Below are 15,173 nucleotides of genomic sequence, written 5' to 3'. Positions count from 1 at the left end.
CAAATGTCACCAAATTCATACGGGAGATCGAGGAATATACGGGAAATTGCCTCGACTTTATTTGGTTGAAATCGGTCAAGAATTGGCTGCAAAACAGTGAAAATATGGGTAAAAACGGGGTTTTGTTATGAAAATCAGTTGTCAGCCTGCGCGTCACTGCAGCTGGCAGGCAGCGCGTCGGCGCGCGAGCGTAATGCGCACTACGCCAATGCGCGCGTAAACGGCGCAGAGCCACGCGACTTGCGAGCCAGAGACCAGTGGACATGATAATACGGAAAGAAGGAAAATGAAGGACAAAAAGGTACATGGACGGGTCACGGGATTATGATAACGGGTGATCACGTCCGCAGACACGCTGTGAGAGGACGTAATAAATACGGGAAAAAGATGTGAGTTGTATAAACAACACGAAGTGGTACAATAAATAAAAATAAAATTAAAATGAGGACAAAAAAGTACGAGTAATAGGCCAACGGGTTAAAGTAACTAAATGAAACGGGAACGAAACAAAGAAGGAAAGAAACTAATCAGGAAATGTAAGAAAAAAAGAAGCTAAAATAATGATAACAGAATTAAGTAAAAAACATGGAAACGGGAAATCACAAGCAGCAAATAAAACTATGCTAAAAGGGAAATGTAAGAAAGAACAGATTTAGAAAATAATGGGAACGGGTTAGATAAATAAATAACATGGAAACGGAAAATCAAAAGCTAAGCAGAAGAAACTAAAAAAGAAAATGTAAGAAGAGACAGATTTAGATCAATAAAAAATGTACCTTTTCAATCATTCTACCTGTTCAGTAGGCCTAATTCTTCCTGTTATAGTTGAACGCTCCCATTTACTCATCTAGCGGGGACCCGCGCGAAGCGCGGGTATCCCGCTAGTTATAGTAATCTCTTGAACAAATTCATCAGGACTGTTCCATAAACCTGTATATTTTTTCATATACTGTCCAGGTAAAACACACTTACGTGCAGACGTTTCGATAGCTACCAGCTATCTTTCTCAATGCTACTGTTGATGTGATGATCGTTGAACAGCTTTTGTTGATCGCTGCTTGGCAACGGAGTTGCCAGACGATTTTTTCATTAACAGTCACATCTTTGACGACCTGTTGATGAAAAAATTTATCCGATTGATCAGTCGTTTCATTTAATTCATTTTAATCAACTTCTTCTTTGTGCCCCCCGTGTTGTCCTCTATCCTCCTGTTCTTTCCACTGTTCCCCCTTTAGCTCACATCCCTCTTCTCCCGCTTATCCGATCTGCCTCTTATCTGCCCGTAGTATCATGGTTTAAGTACTTCTTCCTGATCCTAATATCGCCAACCCCATGGCACTCATGCACTCTCCTCACTCATTTTGATTTTCCCGTGTTTATTATTCCCATTTGCGTCAGAGGCAGCGTGTTGATACGCGATGTCGCGATATGACGCGAACTAAATGATACGCGTTGTTTTTATTTGACGCGGCGTGTTGATACGCGAAGACGCAAGATTTTTTTGTTTGACGCGATGTAGTTGTTAGGCGGACATGGTAACGGATGCTCACTATTTTGAGGTCCCTGGATATTTTTAAAGGTATTTTTGCTCATTTTTAGACTTTAATCACTAAGATTGTTAAAAATGAGGTGAATATGCAGCGTAACTCGGTGAATGATTAGGTTTGCAAAAGTGAAATTTGCAGTTGCATCACCACCGTTCGAGTTTTTATCACGAAAAGTTTTGCAACTCGGTATTTGATATGCAACTAGCGGTCACCCGTCTTTCGCGGTTCGTAAATAAATGCAATTTTACGAATGCATCACCACCCTCCGAGTTTTTATTGCGAACAATTTTACCAACTCCCTAATTTGTTACCGATTGATCAGTCGTTTCATTTAATTCATTTTGATCAACTTTTTCTTTGTTACCACACCCCCCCCGTGTTGTCCCCTATCCTCCTTGTTCTTTCCACTGTTCTCCCTTTAGCCCACATCCCTCTTTTCCCTCTTATCCGCTCGGCCTCTTATTTGTCCCTAGTATAAATCATGGTTTTAGTATTTCTTCCTAGTCAACTGCTAAAACATTTGTGAATGTGAAACAGAAAATTATAAGTTAGCATAAGTAGGTCCAATGCTCAAAAAATTTATAACGGCTATGAATTTGTATTTTTGCCATGTTCGCAAAATTTGATGGTCACCCGTGCATCGCGGATTGTTAAATAATTTCGCCAACCCATGGCACCCATGCACTCTTCTCACTCATTTTGATTTTCCGTGTTTATTATTCCCACTTGCTTTAGAGGCAGCGTGTTGACTATTATGATACGCGCTTTTTTATTTGACGCGGCGTGTTGGTACGCGAAGACGCAAGATTTTTTTGTTTGACGCGATGTAGTTGTTAGGCAGACATAGTAACTGATGCTCAATATTTTGAGGTCCCTGGATATTTTTTAAGGTATTTTTGCTCATTTTAGACTTTAATCACTAAGATTGAAAAAAGTGAGGTGAATATGCAGCGTAACTCGGTGAATGATTAGGTTTGCAAAAGTGAAATTTGCAGTTGCATCACCACCGTTCGAGTTTTTATCTCGAAAAGTTTTGCAACTCGGTAATTTGTTATAGATATATCGCATTTTATCTGGCACAATGAAGTCCGTGAACTGTCGATTTTGAAGCCTACATATACGACATTTTCCAATCATTGCATATCTTGTTTGGAGTGCTCCTTTTAATATACGAAAATATACTTCTTTTGTTCACAGAACGATTGCGAAATTCATGGTGGAATTCCCCGATATGTTACATTGTATTTATTTATTTATTTATTTGAACATACACTTTCATAACAGTGGCACACGCCTACCCGGCGGTGCGTTCAATACAAACAAAAGGGAATTAGACTAGGAGCCCAGACAATTTATTCAGCTCATCAGACACAAAAGGTTTGATGGCCTGGTTATGTTAGTATAGGGCCAAGATTCAATATTCCATATTGCTGCCGGGTCACAGCCTGTACGATTAGCCTGGGGGTCACAAAATAGGGGGCCAAAAAATGCATTTATTCAGCTCAAGAGACACATGGACAAAACTTGTTGGATATCACTCCCAGAAGGATACTTTTCATGCCTATAGCAATGACAGCAATTTGGGCCTGTACGGGGGCCCAGACAGTAGCCCCAAAGGGGCCCGCCCATATGGTTTTATTCAGCTGAAGAGACACATGGATAAAACTTTTTGCATTGGAACTATCACCCATTGGGGTGCTCAAAAATACCAATGACAGCAACTTTGTCCTGTACGGGGGCCCAGACAGTAGCCTTAAAGGGCCTGATGTCCAACAACTGATTTATTCAGCTGAAGAGACACATGGATGAATCTTTTTGCATTGGAACTATCACCCATGGGGGTGCTCAAAATACCAATGACAGCAACTTTGTCCTGCATGGGGGCCCAGACAGTAGCCTTAAAGGGCCTGATGTCCAACAACTGATTTATTCAGCTGAAGAGACACATGGATGAATCTTTTGCATTGGAACTATCACCCATTGGGGTGCTCAAAAATACCAATGACAGCAACTTTGTCCTGTACGGGGGCCCAGACAGTAGCCTTAAAGGGCCTGATGTCCAACAACTGATTTATGCAGCTGAAGAGACACATGGATGAATCGTTTTGCATTGGAACTATTACCCATTGGGGTAAAATACCAATGACAGTAACTTTTTCCTGTACGGGGGCCCAGACAATAGCCTTAAGGTTATTAATTATTTTAAACTGTTGTGATTTGGTAGTTCATAGCATCTTACGAATAGTAGTGAGCTTGGGCAAAAACTGTATTGCTCAATTCATAGCGAGCGTGTAGAAGAATTAAAATATCACAGATATACTTTTATAGGTGCTGCGGTTCTTGAGTTACGTTGTAAAGAGGGCTGGAACAACAACACTTTTGTAAAACGTGCATAACTAATTAACAACAATAAACTAAGCAAGTTTGCAAAGTATACGATTTGTAGAATGAACTTTTGCAAAACATCAAGGTGTTAATTTTCAATAATATATTGATCTAGATAATGAAAATCGATTTTTTAGGTTGCTTCGACCAAAAATACCTCGTCTACCCTTAAAGGGCCTGATGTCCCATAGCTGGTTATTCAGCCAAAGAAACACATGGATGGATCTTTTTGCATCCGAATTATTACGCATTTGGGGTTACAAAAATACCAATGACAGCAACTTTTTCACCCCCCCCTTATGAGCTCCTAAAATCTAAAATTTTGAATTGCTGAATGGGTCTTTAAACATACTGACATCAACTGACATCTTCAAACATAACTCTCCCCTTATGAGCTCCTAAAATCTGAGGGGGGGGGAGGTGGGTTGAAGGGGGGTAGCAGAACGTCCAGCCGAACTGATGAAAGTCCAAATCGGTATTTTGTCTCTCTATCCCATAAAAGAGTATAACGTACCCGTAGGTTATATACATTAAAAACTCTATTCCGGTTCATTAGTACAAAGCAGTAATATAGATGGATGTGCTTGAAGATTCGGTCATATTGTTCTCCTTTTTGTGTCGTATACATGCAGAAATTTCAAATGTTAATTTCATAGAAATGAAAGAAAAAGGTGTAGTTGTCATCCTTGTTGGGTCTTGGTTACGATGCTGCATCCTTGACCATTTTGTGAGAGGTATGTGCACGTATTTCGCGTATGGTGCGTATAAACGCAATCTAGCGTGCATGTGCGCTAGTGTTGGAGACGGAGATAACACGTAATTATTAGCTATGATGGTTAGCTCCGAAATAGAAGAGACGCATAGGATTAGAAATCCCCGTCATTTGAGTTTTTTATAAGAGACTTCTTGTTATGGAGAGATCTTCGGTTTCTGTGTCCACTTGATGATTAAGACAATGTGGGTCGCATGTCCTGAGATATGGGACCGGAGTATAGCTGGATACTATGACTCTCAGGCTCCGTTTTGGAGTCTGAAAACTGTTACTCAGTGAAACATGAATTGTATGTGATTCACTAGGGGTTGTTATCTTGTAACATTTAACAGGGTCGAGTCCAGGCTATATAGCAGCTTGCTAGACACGTGTTTCTGGACCATGTAAACGGAATACGATGGTCCTTTATCAGTAGCTTGCTGGAGGCCCTATTTCTTTGGAACCTCTTTGGAGAGCTTGTCTATTCCTGGTGTATGTGGGTGCTTGGGTGACTTTGTGTTTGGTATAGGTCCGTAGGCCTATCTGTTGCCTATTCCTGTGTATATTTGAAAGATCTTCGTGAAATTATAGGCTATCTATTTTGTTGGTGGTGAAGTCATGTTGTCACCTAACAAGGCGTTGCGTAGGCCTATATGTCTTCGTGCATATTTTCTTAATGTTTGCAATTAAGAAGAGTTGCTGGATACCTCGTCTCTTCAAAATCTTCAGATGGAGAGATCTCCCAGCAAACACAATAACGTTTTAAAAACGTTTTAAATTAGTTATATTTTGGCTTTTGGTTTAGGTAAAAACGTTTTAATAACATTAAAATGTCGGGTTATATAAAGGTCATGATAACGTTTTAAAACGTTTTGTATGAAAATACACTACAACAATATTTTTAAATGTTTTCAAAAATGTTATTGTAAACTATTTTTGCAAACATTTTGCCAAATATTGTGTGAATACTTAAAAAACATTATGTTAAAATATTTAAACCCAGCAAACACAGAAATGTTCTTAAAATGTTTTTTTCAAAACCTTTTAATAACATTTAAATGTCGGGTTATATAAAGGTCATAAAAACGTTTTTAAAACGTTATTGCAAATATTTTGGGCAAACATTTTTCGCAAAATATTTTTTCAACCCCAAAATAACATTTTGTTTAGAATGTTTTGTATCAAGTTTTCAAGAATGTTTTTGGAATGTTATTAAAACGTTTTTATACCCTTTGTATAACCCGACATTTAAACGTTTTCTGTAAAACATTTTTATTTGCTGAGCAGTAGATTATCAAAAAAATGTTTTTTAAGGTTATAAAAACGTTTTATACTCTTAATATACCCTTTATATAACCCGACATTTAAACGTTTTCTGACAACCTTTTATAACCTTTTGTGAATGATGTCGAAAACGTTTTGTGTTTGCTGGGCTATTATGTGTTGGTGGATTCAGTATCTGAATCCTCGATGGCTACAAATTTGTTGAATCCCCTACTCTCTGTTTCCAGTTCTTGAAGTTGTTGTAAGGTGGGTGAGGCGGGAGGGGTGCCCTCGTACCTCATGGAGTCCTCATAAGTGTGATCATCTTCTTCTGGAGATGGAAGTTTGGCCTTTACTAGCGAGTCCCGCAGGTTCTCAGCTCTGCTGTAGGCTATCATTGGTGGTTTGGGGAATGTTATTTTCAGCTTCTGATTGTTGCTGATAATATTCCAATGTTTTTGTGTGGCCTGTTTTATGTGCTTTCCCGCGAAATGCGGGGCATATTTGGTCTTGAAAACCAAAGGTATTTCTCGAGATTTTGGTTTCTCCTCGAGGAATAAATGGCGGTCTTCAAAGTTGATTGAGGAACCCGCCTTGAGAAGTTCAGCTTCGCTGTAGCCTCTGGTGGAAAGTTTCTCCATGAAGAAATCTTTCTTTTCCAAGAATGTTTCATAGTTGTTATTATTTCTTGCGTATCGCATGACTTCAGCGCGTATGAAACCATCGAAAACTGGCTGCGGGTGGCATGATGATCTATGTAAGAATTGTCCTGCAGTCTCTGTTTTCTTTGTATGACATTTGATGTCCAGGATACCTTTCTCTTTAAAGCGTTTGCCTTTGTATATGACCAGGTCTAGGAATTGGATGGTGGAAGGTGTTCACCTGCTGGACGAAAGTTTGTAGGTCTTCTAAACTTCCCGTCCAGAAGACTAACGTGTCATCCATATACCTGTATAAGGTGTGGATGTGTGTAGTCGATTGTAAGATCTTGTTTTCCAATTCATGGACTACAAGGTTACAGATGCTACCTGATGAACTTTGGCCCATAGGTACCCCTGAGGTTTGTAGGAAGTATTCGTCATTGAATTCAAAAGAATTCCTGTATAACACCAGACGTAGGAGTTCTGCCATGTATTTCATATCTGGAATGATTGGGTCGTAATCAAAAGGGTCCAGATTTGCGAGTGTCTCCAAAGTAACTCGAAAAGCTTGATCTTGTGGGACCGATGTGAACATCGAAACCACATCCAGGCTGGCTAAAATGATGCCTTGAGGTAGAGTCAAGTTTTCGATCTTCCTGATGGTGTCCCCTGTAATCCTTCAGGTAAGTGGTTTGGGATCTCACCACTGGTAGAAGGTAGAAGTCTATGAGTTCTGAGGCCCTCTCCAGTGGAGAGGAGCAATTGGAGACAACTGGTCTTCCTACAAAACGTACTCCTGGTGGAGGGGTTTTGTGGACTTTAGGTAGCATGAAGAAAACCGGGGTTCTCATTTGACCATTAAATGGGTGCAGGTAGTCTGTCAAAGCTATGTCGATTTGTTTTTCAACATACATTTCGCAGGCTAGACTGTGTAGCATGTCTGTTGTAGCCTTTGTAGGGTTATAATCTAGTTTTAGGTACTGGTCATTTATACTTAGTTGTCGGTATCCCTCTTCTAGGTAGTGTTGCTTAGATATTACTGCTATACCTCTACCTTTGTCGTAGGGTTTGAGTATTATCTGAGTGTTTTTCTTCAGAGTTTCCCATGCCCGTTTCTCATTTGGGTTATATTTGGGTTTGACTTTCTTGGTTGGGATTTATGTAAATCCCAATGTGCAATAGTTCCAATTCAAAAAAATCCGTCCATGTGTCTTTTCAGCTGAATAACCAGCTATGGGACATCAGGCCCTTTAAGGCTACTGTTTGGGCCCCCGTACAGGAAAAAGTTGTTGTCATTGGTATTTTTGTAAACCCCAATGGGTAATAGTTCCAATGCAAAAAGATTCACCCATGTGTCTCTTCAGCTGAATAAATCAGTTGTTGGACATCAGGCCCTTTAAGGCTACTGTCTGGGCCCCTGTACAGGACAAAGTTGCTGTCATTGGTATTTTTTAGCACCCCAATGGGTGATAGTTCCAATGCAAAAGATTCATCCATGTGTCTCTTCAGCTGAATAAATCAGTTGTTGGACATCAGGCCCTTTAAGGCTACTGTCTGGGCCCCTGTACAGGACAAAGTTGCTGTCATTGGTATTTTGAGCACCCCAATGGGTGATAGTTCCAATGCAAAAAGTTGTATCCATGTGTCTCTTCAGCTGAATAAATCAGTTGTTGGACATCAGGCCCTTTAAGGCTACTGTCTGGGCCCCCGTACAGGACAAAGTTGCTGTCATTGGTATTTTTAGCACCCCAATGGGTGATAGTTCCAATGCAAAATTAGATTCATCCATGTGTCTCTTCAGCTGAATAAATCAGTTGTTGGACATCAGGCCCTTTAAGGCTACTGTCTGGGCCCCTGTACAGGACAAAGTTGCTGTCATTGGTATTTTGAGCACCCCAATGGGTGATAGTTCCAATGCAAAAAGATTCATCCATGTGTCTCTTCAGCTGAATAAATCAGTTGTTGGACATCAGGCCCTTTAAGGCTACTGTCTGGGCCCCTGTACAGGACAAAGTTGCTGTCATTGGTATTTTGAGCACCCCAATGGGTGATAGTTCCAATGCAAAAAGTTTTATCCATGTGTCTCTTCAGCTGAATAACACCATATGGGCGGGCCCCTTTGGGGCTACTGTCTGGGCCCCCGTACAGGCCCAAATTGCTGTCATTGCTATAGGCATGAAAAGTATCCTCCTGGGAGTGATATCCAACCAGTTTTGTCCATGTGTCTCTTGAGCTGAATAAATGCATTTTTTGGCCCCCTATTTTGTGACCCCCAGGCTAAACGTACAGGCTGTGACCCGGCAGCAATATGGAATTTTGAATCTTGGCCCTATACTAACATAACCAGGCCATCAAACCTTTTGTGTCTGATGAGCTGAATAAATTGTCTGGGCTCCTAGTCTAAATACATATACAAATATTTACAGCGATAGAAGTAAAATACACAACATAACTAAAACTAATATTTAAAACACAGTAGTACGAGATAAATCAATAATACTATTACGTAAAAACCAAGCACGCTTCAGATAACTTTTACAAAAGGTGTCGAAAAAGGCACTGATGTTTTCTGTGTCCTGACGACATTCATATAAACTCGTATTACCTAGGGTTAACATCAGTTTCATTTTCAAGTCACCTGTAATAAACATAATCCATATATCATCTAATTTATTCATAATTAAACAGCTTTCCAGTTTTGAAAATTCATCAATTCGGATTGCATTAAGACATGTACATGTAAAAAAAAAAGTGGTAAACATCTTCGATATCGTTTTTGCATATGACGTCATGCATTTGATAAGTGCTATATTGCCCGGACTCGGTGCTATGTAAATATTGCATGATATTCTCACTATTTTGTGGAAGGACAAAAAGAACAAGGAAAAGAAGGAATTATATAAAGAATATTGTAAACTAACTAAGGAATACTATTAAGGCCAGAGTAATGGAAGACACATTCGTCCACGACCGAATTTGAGATTTTTTGATATTTATCAACACTAAGATGTATTCTTTCACTTGAAACTGATAAAATACAACTTGCTAATATTTATTCGTATTTTTGCTTGATTTATTTCACTCTTTTCAACTCTAAAAAGTCACATGGCTCAAGACAGCTTAGTAAATTGGCGGGAAATAATGATTCAGAAATGCGCGAATGCGAAATATTGTGATTACGCGCGCGATTCGCGTCGCGTGACGCGACGCAACTCTGCGCGTATGTCCAACGCAGTCAAGGCGCATTCGGTATGTTGTTAACGCCAGCAAATATGGTGTAAACAAAACAAAAATTTGCTGTCAAAATGCCACTTAGAATTTTTAATTATTTTGAATTTTGGCGCACTAAAAGCAGAGATTATAGATTCATTGGTGCAAAAGATGCATATTTAGACCATGCACCAGATACAGCTTTTAAAAGTGTGAAAGTCTTACCGTTTTAAAATTTAAGGACGTTTTGTGCATAATTTTGACATTTTTTTACTAAAACATCGATTTCTCAGAGTTCACTTTTGACAATATTGCGCGATTTTTGTGACAAGATAACTCGAAAAATATGCAAGCAAAGGGTAAACTTTTTGCACTATCCTTTAGAGTACATCAAAGTCTAGGGAAGGTTTTTTCATTTTTTCAAAATATTTGTTTTAAACAAAAATATACACCATTATGTGCAATTTTAGCTTAATAGAGTGACAAAATGGCTTTTTTCACATGTTTTTTCAATATTTCAAAAAAGAGACGAATTTCAAAAAATAAAAAACCTTCCCTAAGTTCATGTCTCTTCTTCATGAAAAGCTAACTGATTTTTTTTTACTCCGAACGGATTTTTTTCTAATTTGTAAAAAAAAAATTGGGGTAAAAAAGTGAATTTTTGTGATTTTTTCAAAAACATGAGATTTTTGAACAAATCTGACATCACCATGGGATTCCTTGACTCATTTCCTTTCCAAAAATGTATAGTTTTATATACTTTGGACATACAATTCAGAAATAATGAAGCTCGAAAAGGTCCATGTTCTCTCCCATTACTCTGCCCTTAAGCAGAATTAATTAAAAAATATGACACCAAAAGAACTTAGTAACGGTGGTGTTAATTCTTGAAATCGATGCCCGGAATCGATGGTATCTTAGTTCATGTAGCCTCAGTCACTCCGTATGCGTCCCAATATATGGAGAATATCAATCTTAGTAACCTCGGACTAGTATTAGCTTTGACCCGAATTGCTACCCATTTCTGTGTGCAGGCGCTAGAACTAAGGTTCGCTAGTGCTAAGGTGCGCTAGTCCGAAAACTGAGATGGGGGAGGGTCACTTGGGGGGCTTGTCCGGAAAAAAATTCGTTATTTATTTCGCAAAACCAAAACACACATGCATTTAAAAGGGCATTTCGTGATCCACATCATCACCCCCCCCCCCTCCCCCCACTTTTCTCAAAAAAGATTTTTATACCACTGGAAACCTCTGGCGTTTTCGCGGATATGTACTGACATATGTCATAAAAAGAGGATGCTAGTATCACGAAATACTCCTTTAAAGGGCTTGACTTTAGCTGGGTTTAATCTACAGTAGGTTTAATCTCAGGTTGTTGAGAGCGAATGAACACACGATTTTGTTAATGTGATGCGTTAGTCTATACACACCGCGTGATTACCACTTAGTAACAGGTGCTTAATAGCCACGTATATACATTATTTCCAATGCCGTGAACTTGACTAACGCATCACGTTTCATACATTAGGCCTACTGTCAAATTAACAACGGAAAATACTGATCAATATGGATGCCTTTATTAGTTCACATAAATACATAAATGATTCGTAGTACGCAAAACATAGTAGAAAATTAAATACTTTGATATAAATACAACATTAGAATTGAGTATGCTATTATAGTAAAATCACACTTTTTTTCTGTCCGGACTATTTTTTAAATTTTTACATGATGGTATCGTAAAAAAAATTTTTTGAAAAATTCTGTTTTGACCCAAACAAAAATGAAAAAACAAAAACAAAAAAAAAAACAAAAAAAAACTATACTGATAACTATTACTAATTTTAAAAAGGCATTCATGGTGGGACCAGGACACTCGATATTGGATATTTCACATAGGCCTATAAATATTTTATTCCATGACCTGTAAAATTTTACCGTCTGATTTCTATCTAGTACAACTACAAGCATAAGTGTTTTGTATATTATGTAATGGTGAGGAAGCAGCGGTTCTCTACACTCCTTCTGGATTGTGGCGAAGCACTGTCAAAATCAAAATTATTTCTTGGCAAGAATGATGCCGGGTTTTAGAGCTTTCAGTTTACAAAGCGGAAGTAAAACAAAATGATTTTTTCTCAATTATTACAAACACATAAAAGTACTAGTTTTGCGTCAAATATTCCGTCATCACCACAATCGATTTTCACCAGATGCTGTTTTTCACACGCCACTCCTCCCTACGTCATACATCAATTCGCCCAGCCCAATTTCCCTAATATGAAATTTAAAAAAAATTGTGCATAAGTCGATTTTGACCCCATATGCATGGTATGGTCCGAGCAATGTACTAGTTTATATAGGGAGCCTGCCATATTTCTTGTTAAGACCTCGGGTAGACGTTGGGTTTCCCCCTTTTTAGAAGATTTTCGCAAGTTAATTTAAGAAAATGGAAGATTGGATTACTACCATAAAAACGAAACAGTAATCTTTATCAATCTTTATCGGGGTTCTATGTATCTTTTCAGTCTTTATTTTCACCAAATTCAATAAATATTTTGTCGTATATAAAATTGAAATAAAATTCTCTGTCTCCTAAGCGACATCAACTGTAAAACAATTGGGTATCACGAATCGTTATGTTGTGCAGTTCATATTCATATATTCTTTTATACATAGGATGCTTCAGTTTTTACACAAAAAATATTTCGTCGAAAACCCGCCCACTCGGCTATTTCAAAAGGGTAATCAGACTTCCTTAGAATGTGCAATAAATTAGCATTAAAATCAAGTTGTATTTTACGCATTTTAAAAACACTTGGCCGATGACGAATGATGCTGTGTTCGCACGCCATCAAATCAAAGTGCTCCAATACCTACACGACACGCGACAACTACACCAGATTGATACACGGAAATAGATATCGGTAATATTTTGTACAAAATTGCATTGACAATGGCAGCAAAAGTAGCTAACACCACTAAGATATAGCTTTAGATGAAAAGCGTTGCAATTGATACTGACAATTCAAACGAAAGCGGCATTGTTCTACATCCCACCACTCCTGAAAAGATGGGCCGTAAGCGTCAGCAGAGTCCCGCCAGCATGGCCCGCAGCTACTATAACATCTTAATTAACCCTATCACAGGAAGACCCACCAATTTAGTATACATCGTTCTAGGTGTGATATTGGTATGGATAATATACGCAACGCATTATCGAAGTGAACCACCTGCAAGTAATCCAAAACTGAATAAACTTGGAGATGAATATGATGTGCCCATTGATGAGAGGCGTATCGGTGACGAGGAAATGAATGATGGCAAAGTTAAGTTTAATCCAGATTTAGTACCTTTTCAACATCTTTTACATCCACAACAACCCAGGGATGGTCAAGCATTTGTTAAAGCACAGTTAGCAAAAACAAGAGATGAAGACGAGGATGTTCCCAAATCGAGACGAGGCCTTCCTAGAGCCAAACCAAAGGATTTTCCAGTCGATATTCTTCAAAGACCCGCGTTAGATTCTGCTAAATGCCCAATTTCAACGTACACGTTGATAGTTGTGGCGTCTTTACCATCGGAGATTAAACTACGAAATGCAATTCGACGATCGTGGGGTAATCCTCATAATTTTGGTGAACTTAAGATCAGCGGATTGACTTGGAAAACCGTTTTTGCTATCGGTAAAGGTGACGAGGAGACGAATACGAAAATTGCTGAAGAAAGTAAGACCTATGGAGATGTTTTACAAGGACGCTTTGACGATATTGGTGTTGAGGATACGCGTAAAGCAATGATGGCTTTCAAGTGGATAGCAGATGAACTTGTAAAACACGAAGGTTGCCGTCCTGCCTTTGTCCTAAAAACTCCAGCACATGTTTACATTCACATGCCCTACGTTCTTGACTGGATTGCGCACGATGTGAAACACTTACAACATGTTTACAGAGGTAAGATGCTTCGAGGAGATGATCCAATACGCAATGAGAATGACCCCTTGTACATACCACCTGAAGACTACGCAGGGGATATATTCCCGAATATGATTCGGAATCCTGTCTACCTATTCTCAACGGATGTAGTCGAAGGAATGGCGAAACGGTTTGATACTATTACCCCAATAGCTATGGAAGATTCGTACCTGGGAATTATCGCAAATGAAATGGGAGTAAAACCGGTTGATGATGAACATTTCTTGCTAATGCAAAAACCACGTAATATATGTCATTATAGTAAGATGATGTTTGTCTACAATGTGTCACCCTCTGAACAGATGCATGTATTTAATGTTGTAGAACGAGGACACATGGCTGAGATGTGTGAGGACCATAAGGGACTGTAAAAATGACATCAAATCGTGACAAGCACTCAAAGACGGTTATACTCCATTGAAAATAAGTACTTTATTTCATTCCTGAAATTTGCGTCTAAATTGGAAAATTAGAGTGTGCATTTCCAACTCTTAAAATAGACTATAGAGCATTATATAGACGAATCCAATTTCACGCATTCCTACACCTTAATGGCTGCCAAAGTTGGGTCCCCGTCGGCTCCATCTCACCTAAAATGTGAAATGATTCGGCCTTGGAGGGTATTTTAAACTGCATTCTATCACCTGTGCTACACGTAGACAAAAGAATAATGACAGTGTTTTAAGCGGCTTTAATGCAGTCACTACACCAGTGTGGTGCATGCGGGGACCCGTCATGGCCGACCAAATCCTGACCATGACTTGGCTCGTTGGATTCGTCTATATAATACGAAAACACAATTGAATAGAGTATCGGATTCAAACATAGGCGTAGATCCCGGGGGGGATTTATCCCCCCCCCCCCCAATATTTGCCAGGGGGGGATGCTCCATGCAATCATCCCCCCAATGTTGACGCCTGAATATAGGTTTCTGACCAAATTTATCTCATATTTGCCCATTTTAGCCCCAAAAGTGCAAATTTTCGCGCGCTTCGCGCGCATTTATTCCACTTTTGCACAATATTTCATCAGTTTAGCTTCAAAATAGCACAATTTTTCGCGCGCTTCGAGCGCATTTGTAACATCAAATTATTCTGTTCCCAAAAGGTGCTGCATTCACTATTCTTCAAGAATTTTTTCAACACCATCCCCCCCCCCCAATGTCAAAAAGAAATCTACGCCACTGGATTCAAAGTATCACAGAGATTCTCATAAATTTGGACGCAAATCTCGGGAATAGAAGAATACAGACAAGATTGACTATAATGGAAATCGTTGTTTCTCCTGACTGCTTTTAAGAACCTTCTAAACAAATTAATGACTTGCTGAACTTAGTCTAAACACAAAACATGAGCACAAGGAAAAACTATTTCACTTTAAAACAAACACAAGAAATACACCAACTA

General features: G+C 39.0%; 1 protein-coding gene across 1 annotated transcript; it reads left to right on the top strand.

Moving 5' to 3' along the window:
• The first annotated feature begins 12,628 nt into the window (after window positions 1-12,628).
• LOC140137794 (beta-1,3-galactosyltransferase 1-like) lies at window positions 12,629-14,833 on the top strand. The gene has a single exon (XM_072159565.1). The coding sequence runs from the start codon at window positions 12,792-12,794 to the stop codon at window positions 14,136-14,138; it is 1,347 nt and encodes a 448-aa protein (XP_072015666.1). The 5' UTR covers window positions 12,629-12,791; the 3' UTR covers window positions 14,139-14,833.
• The last annotated feature ends 340 nt before the right edge of the window (window positions 14,834-15,173 follow it).

Source organism: Amphiura filiformis, chromosome 17 (genome assembly GCF_039555335.1).
Source record: "Amphiura filiformis chromosome 17, Afil_fr2py, whole genome shotgun sequence".
Lineage (NCBI taxonomy): Eukaryota > Metazoa > Echinodermata > Ophiuroidea > Amphilepidida > Amphiuridae > Amphiura > Amphiura filiformis.
The sequence above is the reverse complement of the archived record's forward strand: the minus strand, read 5'-3'. Positions and strand labels throughout refer to the sequence as shown.